Source organism: Bos indicus x Bos taurus, chromosome 19, assembly GCF_003369695.1.
Source record: "Bos indicus x Bos taurus breed Angus x Brahman F1 hybrid chromosome 19, Bos_hybrid_MaternalHap_v2.0, whole genome shotgun sequence".
Classification (NCBI taxonomy): Eukaryota; Metazoa; Chordata; class Mammalia; order Artiodactyla; family Bovidae; genus Bos; species Bos indicus x Bos taurus.
The window spans coordinates 43,049,618-43,062,869 of NC_040094.1; the positions used below are offsets into that span (position 1 = coordinate 43,049,618).

Genomic DNA, 13,252 nt, shown 5'->3' on the forward strand with positions numbered 1-13,252 from the left:
AATATTCTAGCAGCTGTATTTTAAAAGCTTACTTTTTAAGCCAAAAAACAGGCAAAATTAGTTTTAATATTTTATTTAACCTAAAATATTAATCTCCAAAATATTACTTAAACATGTAATCAACACAATTATTAATGAGATTACATTTTTATAGTAAATCCAGTGTGACTATAACCTTACAACACATCTCAATTTGGACTAGCATTCATTCTTGTCTTTATTTCCCTAAATGTAATCTGTCTTTTTTTCCTACATGCTTTAAAATGTCTTCTCTTCATCACTGGCTTTCAGCAACTTGATTATGATGTATTCTGGTGGGGTTTTCTTTTATTCTCCTTGGGCTTCACTGAGTTTCTTAGATTTGTGGATGTATAGCTTTCATCAGAATTTGGACACTTTTCAACTTTTATTTCTTTAAATATTTTTTCTAAGTCTCTCTTCTAGAATTTCAATTCTAGTGGTATGTTAGACCCCTTGACAGTAACCACAGGGCACTGAGGCTCTGTTCTTTGTCTTCTTCTTTCAGCATTTTTCTCTTCAGTTCCACTGTTTCTATTGGTTTATCTTCAAGTTCACTGATCTTCTTTAAGAAACAAAAACAATTTTTTTTTCTTGTGATGAGAACTCTTAGGATTTAGTCTCTTACTGATTTTCATATATAACATGCAGCAGTGTTAATTATATTTATCATGTTATATGTTACATCCTTGATACTTTTATCTTTTGACTGCCTTCTCCCACTTCCCCCTTCCCCTGCCCCCCACCTCTGGTAACCACAAATCTATTTGTTTTTAAAGTAAAATTGACCTACAACACTATGTTAATTCCTGTTGTACAACAGTGACTCAATATTCCTCTACATTTCAAAATGATCACCATGGGAATTCCCTGATGGCCTAGTGTTTAGGATTCCAGGATTTTGCTACCTTGGCCCAGGGTCAGTCCCTGGTCAGGGAGGGAACTGAGATCCCGCAACCCCCATGATGTGCATCACAGCAAACTGTGGAAAATTCTTCAAGAGATGGGCATACGAGACCACCTGACCTGCCTCCGGAGAAATCTGTATGCATGTCAAGAAGCAACAGTTAGAACCATACGTGGCACAATGGACTGGTTCAAAATTGGGAAACAAGTACGTCAAGGCTATATATTGTCACCCTGCTTATTTAACTTATATGCAGAGTACATCATGCGAAATGCCAGGCTAGATGAATCACAAGTTGAAATCAAGATTGCTGGGAGAAATATCAATAATCTCAGATATGCAGATGATTCCACCCTAATGGCAGAAAGGGAAGAGGAACTAAAGATTCTCTTGATGAAGGTGAAAGAGGAGAGTGAAAAACCTGGCTTAAAACTCAACATTCAAAAAACTCAGATCATGGCATCCAGTCCCATCACTTCATGGCAAATAGATGGGAAAACAATGGAAACAGTGGCAGACTTTATTTTCTTGGGCTCCAAAATCACTTTGGACAGTGACTGCAGCCATAAAATTAAAAGATGCTTGCTCTGAAAAGCTATGAAAAACCTAGACAGCATATTAAAAAGCAGAAACATCACTTTGCCCACAAAGGTCTGTATAGTCAGAGCTATGGTTTTTCCAGTAGTCATGTATGGATGTGAGAGTTGGACCATAAAGAAGGCTGAGTACTGAAGAATTTATGCCCTTAAACTGTGGTGTTGGAGAAGACTTAAGAGTCCCTTGTACAGCAAGAAGTTCAAACCAGTCAATCCTAAAAGAAATCAACCTTGAATATTCACTAGAAGGACTGATGCTGAAGCCGAAGCTCCAATACTTTGGCCATCTGATGCAAAGAGCCAATTCATTGGAAAAGACCCTAATGCTGGGAAAGATTGAGGGCAGGAGAAGGGGACAACAGAGGATGAGACGGTTAGATGGCATGACCAGCTAGGTGGACATGAGTTTGAGCAGACTCCAAGAGATGGCAAAGGACAGGGAAGCCTGGTGTGCTGCAGTCCATGGGGTCACAAAGAGCTGGACTTGACTGAGCAACGAAACTATATATATATATATATATCTCCATTCTTGGGTTTTTTATTTTTTCAAAATTTATTTTTAATTGAAGGACATCTGGGTTTTTTAATTACTTATTTACTTAATTGACTTCGTTGTGGCACATGGGCTCTTCCATCTTCGTTGTGACATGCAGAAACTTTTAGCTGTGGCATGTGGGATCCAGCTCCCTGACCAGGGATTGAACCCAGGCCCCCTGCATTGGGAGTGCAGAGTCTTAGTCACTGGAAATACCAGGGAAGTCCCTATCCATTCATCTGTTGATGAAACATTTTGCTTCCATATCTTGGCCACTGTAAATAATGCTATTATGAACACAGGGGTACATAAAGCATGTGTGTTTTTCCTATGGTTTGTCAGCAAAAAGTTTTATTAATATTTCTGAAGTGTAGTTGACTTTACAATGTTGTGTTAGATTCTGGTGTACACCAAAGTTGCTCAGTTTTATATATATATATATGCTTTTTCATGTTCTTTAGTTATACATTATTATAATATACTGAATATAGTTCCCTGTGCTATACAGCAGGACCTTGTTGTTTATCTATTTTATATACGGTAGTTTGATTCTGCTAATGTATGGATGTGAGAGTTGGACTGTGAAGAAAGCTGAGCGCCGAAGAATTTATGCTTTTGTTTTTTTTTTTTCATGAAGGGACCATCATTTATTCATTACAAATGATATTGAGGATTATGTAATAAAATGAAGGAACATTAATGATATACATAAGTAGGGTAGTTTAAAAGCATGATTACAACTATGTTTTCAAAAGAAAAGCAAATGGGTAAAATGAAAGAAAAAAAAAAATCCCACTATGGTTGAAACATGGCTATTTAAAATCTGTGGTTTACTTTCCCATTTTTCTTGGCTATCACTCATGCTTTACATTTTTATAATGAAAAAGAAAACATTATCAATTGTTTAAATGTCTTTACCCATTTACATGTATAGCAGACTTTAAGAAGACCCTTATGGCCAAATTCATCTGATTCTCTACTCTGCAATGTTTACTTCATCTACTCTCCTTACAATACCTTTCCCTTTACCACATTCTATAGTACCAACACTCCCCTACTGGCTCCACCTTATGTTTTCATCTTTGAAAGTGGTTCTCTAAGAGACTAGCAGACTTTTTCTTTTAAAGGGAAAGATAATAAATATTGTAGGCCTTGCCTGCCATTCAATCTGTCATGAATACTCCCATCTGCCACTGTACTGTCAATAATATTCACAGGCTGTATGTAAATAAATGGATATGGCTGTGATAACAAAATTTTTATTTATAAAAACAGGCAATAAATGAGTCAGATACTTTACCAACTCTTGCTGTAAAATAATTCTAGTAACTAGTACTATTTAGATGAAACTAGCAATTAAAACTTGGAAAATTACTCTACTTGCAGATCATAATTATGATTTAAATAATACTATACAGGAACTTGCAACAGTATCTAAACTATACTAAAGGGCCAAAGAATTCTTGGTTAAAAAATCAATTATGCACACTTATTCATGTAAAAATGTTCTTATTTTGGGGGACAGCTGAGGACAATTACCAGATTCCACTGTCTGAAATCAATGCTACTGTCTTGCAATCAAGTCCAGGCAATTACTGCAGAATGCTGGGTAAAGAATTTAGTAGGGGAGGATTTTTCCTTTTGAAATGATGGCCATAAACAAGCCTAATTAATTTGAGTTGTGGGGTTATACTCTGAAATAGAAATAAAGAAAATCTAGAAGAAAACTCATCTATAAACTTCTTTCCTCTCTTAGTTTCTGAAAAGCACATATTAAACCCTTTGAATTTAGGTCATTCAAATCTTAAACTTAAGAAAGGAAAAATAAAGTAATCAAAATTAATTGCAATTTTCTAAAAATCTAAGCAACTAACACAAAAAGACACTGTAAATAAATCTACATAACACTGACAAATCATGGGTTAATAGTTTTCTTACACGTCAGATGATCCAAAAAATGGGTAACAAAATATGAGAAAAGAAAACAAAAAATAACTAGTAAATAAGCCTGGGAAAATATTTAGCTTCTCATCTGCTAATGGATGTGATGTGTATTTCTAATCTAACAGAAATAAATTATATGTAATTGACATAATTAATGCAGATGAAAGTGTACCTGGCACTATACTTTCTCATGGCAATAAAGACTAGTAATTGATAATATAATTTAGAACATGAATCTTCATTTCAAATTCCTTGATTTATTTTTACATCTGCATATCCAAGGAAATGATCCTATCTAATGTTTTCCAAAAAGCAAATTACTGAAGCTTCATTTCAAACTATCAGCAGAAAAAATAAAATTCTCACAGAAAGGAATTATAAAACATATTAGCAGGATATTCAGCAACTATTCATAATGAAATGCTTTTCTTACATTAAGGTGAAAAGCAGTACAAGCTAAATATGAATAAAACTACCTAAAAAGAAAAGACTACATTGTCTAGAAAGTAACTCATGACAAAAGTCTTTCAGGGTGAGAGCATTAAGGTACTGCTTTTACTATTTAAAACTTTCTGCTATGTGTTTATATTTGTATGAAGCCTTTAAAGAAAAGAAATTGAATATATCCCAAATAATTAAATGACCTCCAAACATCCTACCCTTTAATTAGTTGTTTAATCCTGATCATGATTTCATCAGCTATAACCTGTTTTTATTTTTCTCTTGAAATCATCTACCTTGGTGTTCCAATACTGCTTTAACCACCTCTTGGTGTCTCAGCTAAGAATGCCTGTCTCAGTTCTGCCTGGAAATCCACCACAGGTACTTGCTGCTGCTGAGATCGCCTCAGGTACACGTGACACTCCTGGTTGCTCAGTGAGGCTGTCCTTCTACGTTTGACTTGGACTTCCACCTCTGGTACGTGCTGTTCTGTAGTCCGTCTCAAGTGTAAACGGTCCCTTGCCTTAGAAAGCAACACACAGTCCTTGCTCTAAACTTCAGACAGGGCTCATATTCCTTTCCCATTCTCAAAAAGCTGTGGTACTATGCCAAATATTCACAAGGCAGGACAGAGACCTTCAAACTTCAGGTCTTTCCACAGGGTCCGCCATATTGAGGTCCTAAGTCAGAGGGCAAGACTACAAAATGGCGGACCAGGATGATGCACTCTCATCTCGCAAAGGGCCAAATGATCAGATGTTCATATTTGAAGCAGTATCTTCCTGGCCCGCTCCATCGCGCCGCTGGCCGCTCCTCAGAACACAACGTCACACATCTCCGGCTGGCAGACCACGCTGCGTTGCTCCACCGCCACGGCACCACTCCCAGAATTTATGCTTTTGAACTGTGGTGTTGGAGAAGACTCTTGAGAGTCCCTTGGACTGCAAGGAGATCCAACCAGTCCATTCTGAAGGAGATCAGCCCTGGGATTTCTTTGGAAGGAATGATGCTAAAGTTGAAACTCCAGTACTTTGGCCATCTCATGCGAAGAGTTGACTCACTGGAAAAGACTCTGATGCTGGGAGGGATTGGGGGCAGGAGGAGAAGGGGACGACAGAGGATGAGATGGCTGGATGGCATCACTGACTCGATGGACGTGAGTCTGAGTGAACTCCGGGAGTTGGTGATGGACAGGGAGGCCTGGCATGCTGCGATTCATGGGATCGCAAAGAGTCAGACACAACTGAGCGACTGAACTGAACTGAATCCCAAACTCCTAATTTACACCCTCTTTGATAACCTTCAGTTTGTTTTCTATGTCTGTGTGTCTGTTACTATTTTGTAAATAGCTCCATTTGTGTCTCTCTCTTTTTTTTTTTTACCGCACCACAAGGCATGTGGGATCTCAGTTCCCCAGATCTGTGCCTCCTGCAAGTGGAAGCATGGAGTCTTAACCACTGAACTGCCAGAAAAGTCCTTATTTAAAAAAAAATAATAATAAGATTTATTTTTGGCTGTGCTGGGTCTCAGTTGTTGCACAGGCTGTATTCTAGTTGCAGCGCTCAGGATTCTCATTGCAGGGGCTTCTCCTGTTAAGAAGCGCGGGCTCTAGGGCCTGTGGGCTTCAGTAATTGCAGCAGGCAGGCTCAGCAGTTGGGCCACACCGGCTTAGTTGCCTCTCTGCGTGTGGGATCTTTCTGCACCAGGGACGGAACGCGTGTCTCCTGCACTGACATAGACTCTTTACCACTGAGTCACCAGGGAAGCTCCCTATTTTTCTTCAATTGTGTCATATTTTGTGTGCTCAGTTGCTCAGTCTTGTCTGACTCTGTGGACAAGACTCTGCATAGACTGTTGCCCACCAGACTCCCCGTCCATGGGATTCTCTTGGCAAGAATTCTGGAGCGGGTGGTGACTTCCTACTCCAGGGGATCTTCCTGACCCAGGGATCAAACCCATGTCTCGTGCATCTCCTGCATTGGCAGGCAGATTCTTTACCACTGAGCCACCTGGGAAGTCGTGCTTTAGATTGTACATGTGTGTGCTTAGTTGCTCGGTAGCGTCCGACTCTGCGACCCCGTGGACTGCAACCCATCAGGCTCCTCTGTCCATGGAGATTCTCCAGGCAAGAATACTGGAGTATTCTTGGAGTGGGTTGCCATGCCCTCCTCCAGGGGATCTTCCTAACCCAGAGATTGAGCCCAGGGCTCCTGCATTGCAGGTCAGTTTTTCACCAGCTGAGCTACCAGGGAAGCCCATAAGTGATATCATTTGATATTTGTCTTTGTCAGCAGAAAGTTTTAAGACACAACCTAACCCCAAGGGCTTGCTGTGGATGGGGAGGCTGGAGAACACCAGGAGGTGACCATGACCCAGCATCAGCACAGCCCAGACTTCACAAGGTTGCAGTTCCTGGACCGTGTTACTGAGACATCTCTGCAGGTCCCATACCAAGCACAGAACAGGACTACAGTAGGGATCCGTTCAATTTCTACTGCATAGATGTTTTCTGAATTGAATCATCCCTGACCTGAGCCACTGGGAGGTTTGGGGTGAAGAAGAAAGAAGTAGGATGGAGAAGATAGAGATGAAGGGTACCCATCAAGCTCCCAGGTGACAGCACGGTCTAGGTCCAGACATTGGTGCCTGGCAACTCTCACTGTGACCACCAGAGGGCAGTGCCAGTCCACATACCACCATTCCCCACCCCCAGCTCTCTCCCCTGCAGGTTCATCATCGCCCCACAAGAGGCAGTGCAGGAAAGGTGACTCCATTTTTCAGATGGAAAAATCAGGGCTCAGACCCCCAGTCCCTCTGCAGTAAGCACTGTGGCCTGCCACTTAATGCTTGGGTCAACCAGGTTAGCCAGGCGTACTCCCCACCACAGACATGAACTTGGGGCACAGACACTCTGATCCCCACCCTTGGGCAGCACCCACTCAGCTCAGGCCACCTCCCCTGACCTGAACCTGGATAGCCACCTGGGACATGGTTCCCTATGGAAAGAACCCCTGAGGGTCAGTGCAGGGACGGGGCAGGGCCAGGCACCAGGCCTAGTGTTTGCAACAGACAGGAGAGCAGGATGGAGGGGGGCCCTGGACTCGGGAAAGCAGAGACCCTCACCCTCACCCCGACCCCCACTCTTGCTCCTTTCCTGTGGGCCTCGGGGAGCCCTCCCTCACCTGGCCCCACTTCCCAACCACCACTAGCACTTCCCCAAGTATAACCTCACCCCCCACTCCTCCACCCCTGAGTCCCCTTTCCCTTACTCCTCCCAGGACCCTGGCCAGACTCCAGGACACTGAGCCCTCTGAGCACTCCCCTGATCTGGGGCGAGGACATGGGGATCCTCTGGGGGCCTGAGTCCCTCAGCCACTGTCCTCTGTTGTCCAGGACAGGGAAGGGAGAGAAGCAAGGAGAGAGAAGAGAGGGGAAGTACCTGGGATGATGGTTGGAATGTGGTGCAGGGGCTCCAGAGGGGATGGGCAGGACCCTGGGCAGACAGCCATTTCCTCCACTCTGGGCCCCACCAGGCTGTCTGCCACAGGGGAAGGAAAGAGGTTCTTGTACCCTTAGAATACCCAGCACCCACACAGACTGCAGGTTGGCTCTTCTAAGGTTGGCTCCCTCCTCTAAGAAGCCCTCCATGCTCCCAGACCAGGAGGTCTCCTTCTTCTGCCCTCTCCTGGCATCCTGGCCCACCACACTCACAGTTCACCATCTAAGACTGACTGATGAGATGATTATTTAAAAAATAATGAGTAGATTTCCTTGGTGACCCAGTGGCTAGGACTCTGCACTCCCAATGCAGGGGGCCTGGGTTCGATCCCTGGTCAGGGAGCTAGATCCCACATGCTGCAACTAAGACCCAGAGTAGATACTCTGTATTTGTTGAATGAGCACATGATGGACTCTCTGTCTTGGCTGTTGGGGGGCAGTGTCCCTGCCAAAATCCACAGAGAGCTGACTTGCCCAGGCAGGGTGGGAGCCCAAGGTTCTGGACTTCTAAACCAGTGGTCCCCTAGACAGTAGTCTGTGCCCTTCTAGAAAAGTCTCCCTCCAGACATCTGCTCAAAGATCTTCTTTGTAACCCCACCCTCAGCTCCCAACCCCACTTCTTGTTCTGGTTATGCCCTCTGGGGTCCCCGGAACGAGGCTGTACTGCCCAGTGCTCTGGGCCCATCTGACAGGTCTTTCGTCACTGTGCTCCTCCCCAGGCTCCCCATCCTTCAGCCAGGTGTGAACCCCATCCCTCCTGATTTCATCGGGGCCCCCAAGCCAGCCAGGGGTTACCAGTGGGGCTGTGGCATCAACACACACCCTGGTTCCGGGTCCCAATCTTGGAGGAAAAGTGCCTTAGGATTAAGAGTCAGGTGTCCTGAATTCAGATCCCACTCTGGCGCTCAAACAGCTGTGCTGCCTTTGGCACGTTTCCTAACCTCTCCGAGTCTCAGGGGCCGCCCCTTGTATAATTTACCTTCATTTTTATACACCTTGCAGGACTGTGGGGACTGTGATTATTTAGTAAAACACTTCGCACTTGAGGGCTCATAACTGCTGTTGTTAATATTAGTTAAAACAACAGAATTATGGGCAGGTCGCTGGAATGTCTCTGGCCTCAAAAGTAAAATGACAGGCAGATCTCCAACCTCAAAGCTGCTGTGAGAAATCACCCAGCACAGGGTCTGGCACAAAGGAAAAACTAAATGATTATTATGACCGGCCCTCCAAGAATGACCCCGAGACAGAACCTCACCCTCCAGGTGGGGTCGCTGCTGCCTTCCTGTTAAAACCTCAGGAGCGGGATTTCCTGGTGGTTCCATGGCTAAGACTCCATGCTCTCAATGCAGGGTGCCCAGGTTCAATCCCTGGTCAGGGAACTAGATCCCGCATGCCACAATGACAATTAAAGATCCTGTGTGCCGAAACTAAGACCCAGCACAGCCAAATAAAAAAAAAAAAAAAAAAAAAAGACCTCAGCAGCTCTCACACCCCATCTTATCCGATACCCAGTTCACACACTTTGGCCAGATGCATAAGGCCTTCTGCTGTTTGACTTTTGCCTGGCTTTCCACCCTGTTTCTCACTATACCACCCCTTCCTCTCATGGGCTGGACACATCAACCACTGTTATCTCTTGAACTCCCCACCCAGCTTCCTGTGTCTGTGTCTTTGCTGTTCCCGCTGCCAGGAATGCTGAAGCCTCCCATTGAGGCCCAGCAAACATCTCCTCCGTACACAAAATGAGATTCAATTGTCTCCCACTTCCTCTTGGGCTCCTGGACCCACCCAGACTCCTAAGCACGTCCTCACTTCCATGCTGTCTTACTGGCCTTGGTTTATAGTCCATCTTCCCCCTGGAAGACAAGAACATTGGCATCTCTACCCCCAGTGCCTTGAACAAAGCCAGGCAAAGAGCCAGCCCTTAGGAAGTAGTAGGCTTCCCTGGTGGCTCAGTTGGTAAAGAATCTGCGGGCAATGCGGGAGACGTGAGTTTGATCCTTGGGTCAGGAAGATGCCCTGGAAATGGGGATGGCTAGAGGTTAAAGCGTCTGCCTGCAATGCAGGAGACCTGGGTTTGATCCCTGGGTTGGGAAGATCCCCTGGAGAAGGCAATGGCAACCCACTCCAGTATTCTTGCCTGGAGAATCCCACGGACGGAAGAGTCTGGTGGGCTACAGTCCACGGGGTCACAAAGAGTTGGACACAACTGAGCAACTTCACTTCACTTTACTTTCACTTTACCAACTCCAGTATTCTTGCCTGGAGAATTCCATGGACAGAGGAGCCTGGCAGACTGGGCTAAAGTGGGATCCATGGGATCACAGAGTCGGACAGGACTAAGTGACTAACACTTTCACTTTAGGAAGTAGTTAGTGACTGAATGAATGACCCATGAATCTAACCAATGCAGTAGCGCAGTAGCAGTATTCTTCCAGAGACATTATACTTCTATCAGTACAGACTGTGTATGTGTGTGTGTGAGTCACTCAGTCGTGTCCGACTCTTTGCAACCCCATGGACTGTAGCCCAGCAGGCTCCTCTATAGAATTCTCCAGGCAAGAATACTGGAGAGGGTTGCCATACCCTTCTCCAGAGGAATCTTCTTGACCCAGGGATCAAACCCAGGTCTCCTGCATTAGCAGGCAGATTCTTTACCACCTCAGCTACCAGGAAAGCACAGTGCAGACTAAGACTGTATTTTTAGTCATTTTCCAAAGCTCATTATACTAACAATTTATTGTGAAGTTGGGGCTCAACTGAATTTCTCAAATCCGTCCAACACTTACTGAGTGTAGCTGAATTTCCCCATGTTTCTGATATGTGCATAGATGTTTTTAAAGTATAGGATTTAGGATTCCATCTAATTAATTCCTATACAGCTATTTTATCTTATCTACTGTATCTTTTAAGCCAATTTATATGCTGTAGAGATGAGAACATGTAGAAATGTTTTTAAATGTTTAATGTAAGACTCCCTTTAATAATTTATTTTTCATAACAATTTTTAATTGACAGACTTTAAGAGCCATTTTAAAGATAAGAACTTGTTTTTAAGATACATTTTAACAACTTGATATTAAAATCCCATGTTGAATTTTGCCCCTTTTTCCTGACTCATCACCATTTCTGGGGGAGGGGTTGGTTCAGCCACTTAGCAAGTGAGCCTCGCTTGTCATCGATATGTCTGTCTGCACTGGTATTGTTGATAGCAAGACTGAGATATTGAGTGTGTGGGTGGCAGAGACCTTCCTCCAGCTCTCCAGATGGACAGGGTCAGGGTCATACTCTTTGGATGTGGCTCAATCAAGTCTGCCCACCTCCCCTAAACCTGTGTTTCCTTCTGATCTGCTACTAGTCTTTTGTTGAAACCCAGACACTCAGCTCTTCTGTTGGTTTCCCAGCCAAACTCACCTAACAGGCAGCAGCTGGTCCAGACACTCATTCCCAGTTGCAACAGACATGATTGGTGTCTACCCTAGGTCTTCTATATCCCCCTTCTTACCAGCAGAAACCTGATTTTTTTATCAAGGAGGCAATGTGTGCAGCTGAAATATTCTATTTCCCAGCTTCCCTTGTAGAGATAGTCGTCATGTGACAGTGTCCAGCCCACGTCCAGATATGACCCTGGAGAGGACATCTTTTCTGGAAAAGGAAAATGCAATGCCTCTCTAGAAAAAAAGCCCTTTCCCCTTCTTCCTGCTGGAATTGTTGTGCCTTCTCATTGCATCCTCATGTTCAGGAAGTGGAGCAGGCAATACCCCCATTTTACAGAGGATATTGAAGTTCAGAGAAGCAAACTGACTTTCTCAAAGTCGTGGGGATCAGACTGCTCCTATGTGAAAACTGAAGCAGCAGCCAATTCATTCCATTACTAACTTGTCTTGTATCCCTTTTTGGCCAGGCTGCCAGGAAGCTCAGCACCTAATGAGGAAGCTCAATCATGGCCGGTATGGACTCTTAACACGTGTGCTGTGCCACCCTGTCCTTCCCCTGTCCTCATTGCCCGTCTCGAGACTTGAATGAGCGATCCTTTCTTATAAGTCATCTTGAAGCCTCTTTAGGAAAGACGGGGGTGGGAGACAGAGTTATCTTTCACAGCCTCCCCAGATCTTCTCTCCACTCTGCTCTGGGCAGAGGGGCACATCACAAAGACAACAGTGATGGGCTTTCCGGTTTCTGATTGGGTTTGGCAAACACGGCACACCAGTAGGAAAGAGTGAGGTCACAGTCTTCCCTTATTAGGTGTCTCCTTTGTAGGGCTGTTCCCAAGAAGCACTCCTTCCCTTCTTGCTTGAGGGTAGAGGAGCTGAGGTCTTCATAATTAGCCCAGGGCACTACCCTCTCCCTTATTGGTTCCTATACTGTCCACACCTTTGTAAACTGTCGTTTGTCAAATTCTCAAATAACCTAAACTGAGTGTTTCTTATCAGGGCCATCTTATGGGCTGAATGTCTGTGTCGCCACCACCACCCTCCCCACCACTAAATTCATCTGTTGAAGTTCTAGCCCCTAGTGTGATGGTATTTGGACATGGGGTCTTTGGGAGTAACTAGGTTTACATGAGGTCACAGGGTGGGGCCCTCATGATGAGATTAGTGCCCTTAAAAGAAGAGGGCTCCTTGGAAGCAAAGCCATGACAAACCTAGTCTGTGCATGCGAGCAGACTCTCTTCAGTTGTGTCCGACTCTTTGCTACCCCATGGACTGTAGCCCATCAGGCTCCTCTATCTATGGGATTCTCCAGGCAAGAATACTGAAGTTGCCATGCCCTCCTCCAGGGAATCCTCCCGACCTGTGGTTGAACCCAGGTCTCCTGAGGATTCGGTACTGCAAGTGGATTCTTTCTTTACCACTGAGCCACTGGGGAAGCCCTATGACAAACCTAGACAGAGTATTAAAAAGCAGAGACATCACTTTGCCAACAAAGGTCTGTATAGTCAAAGCTATGTTTTTTTTCAGTGATCATGTATGAATGTGAGAGTTGGACCATAAAGAAAGCTAAGCACCAAAGAACTGATGCTTTCAAATGGGGGTTCTGGAGAAGACTCTTGAGAATCCCTTGGACTGCAAGATCAAACCAGTCAGTCCTAAAGGAAATCAACCCTGACTATTCATTGGAAGGACTTATGCTAAGGCTGAAGCTCCAATACTTTGGCCACCTGATGCAAAGAGCCAACTCACTGGAAAAGACCCTGATGCTAGGAAAGATTGAGGGCAGGAGGAGAAGGGGGCAACAGAGGATGAGATGGTTGGACGGCATCACCAACTCAATGGACATGAGTTTGAGCAAACTCCAGGAGAAAGTGAA

General features: G+C 44.4%; 1 protein-coding gene across 1 annotated transcript; it reads right to left on the reverse strand.

The window, feature by feature from the left end:
• Positions 1 to 2,810: 2,810 nt before the first annotated feature.
• On the reverse strand, positions 2,811 to 7,431 carry LOC113878335 (SNRPN upstream reading frame protein-like). Its single transcript, XM_027519350.1, has 2 exons — positions 7,405 to 7,431; positions 2,811 to 4,964 (listed from the first exon to the last, which is right to left on the reverse strand). Exons 1-2 carry the CDS (start codon positions 7,429 to 7,431, stop codon positions 4,758 to 4,760), a joined length of 234 nt encoding a protein of 77 aa, XP_027375151.1. The 3' UTR covers positions 2,811 to 4,757.
• Positions 7,432 to 13,252: the final 5,821 nt, after the last annotated feature.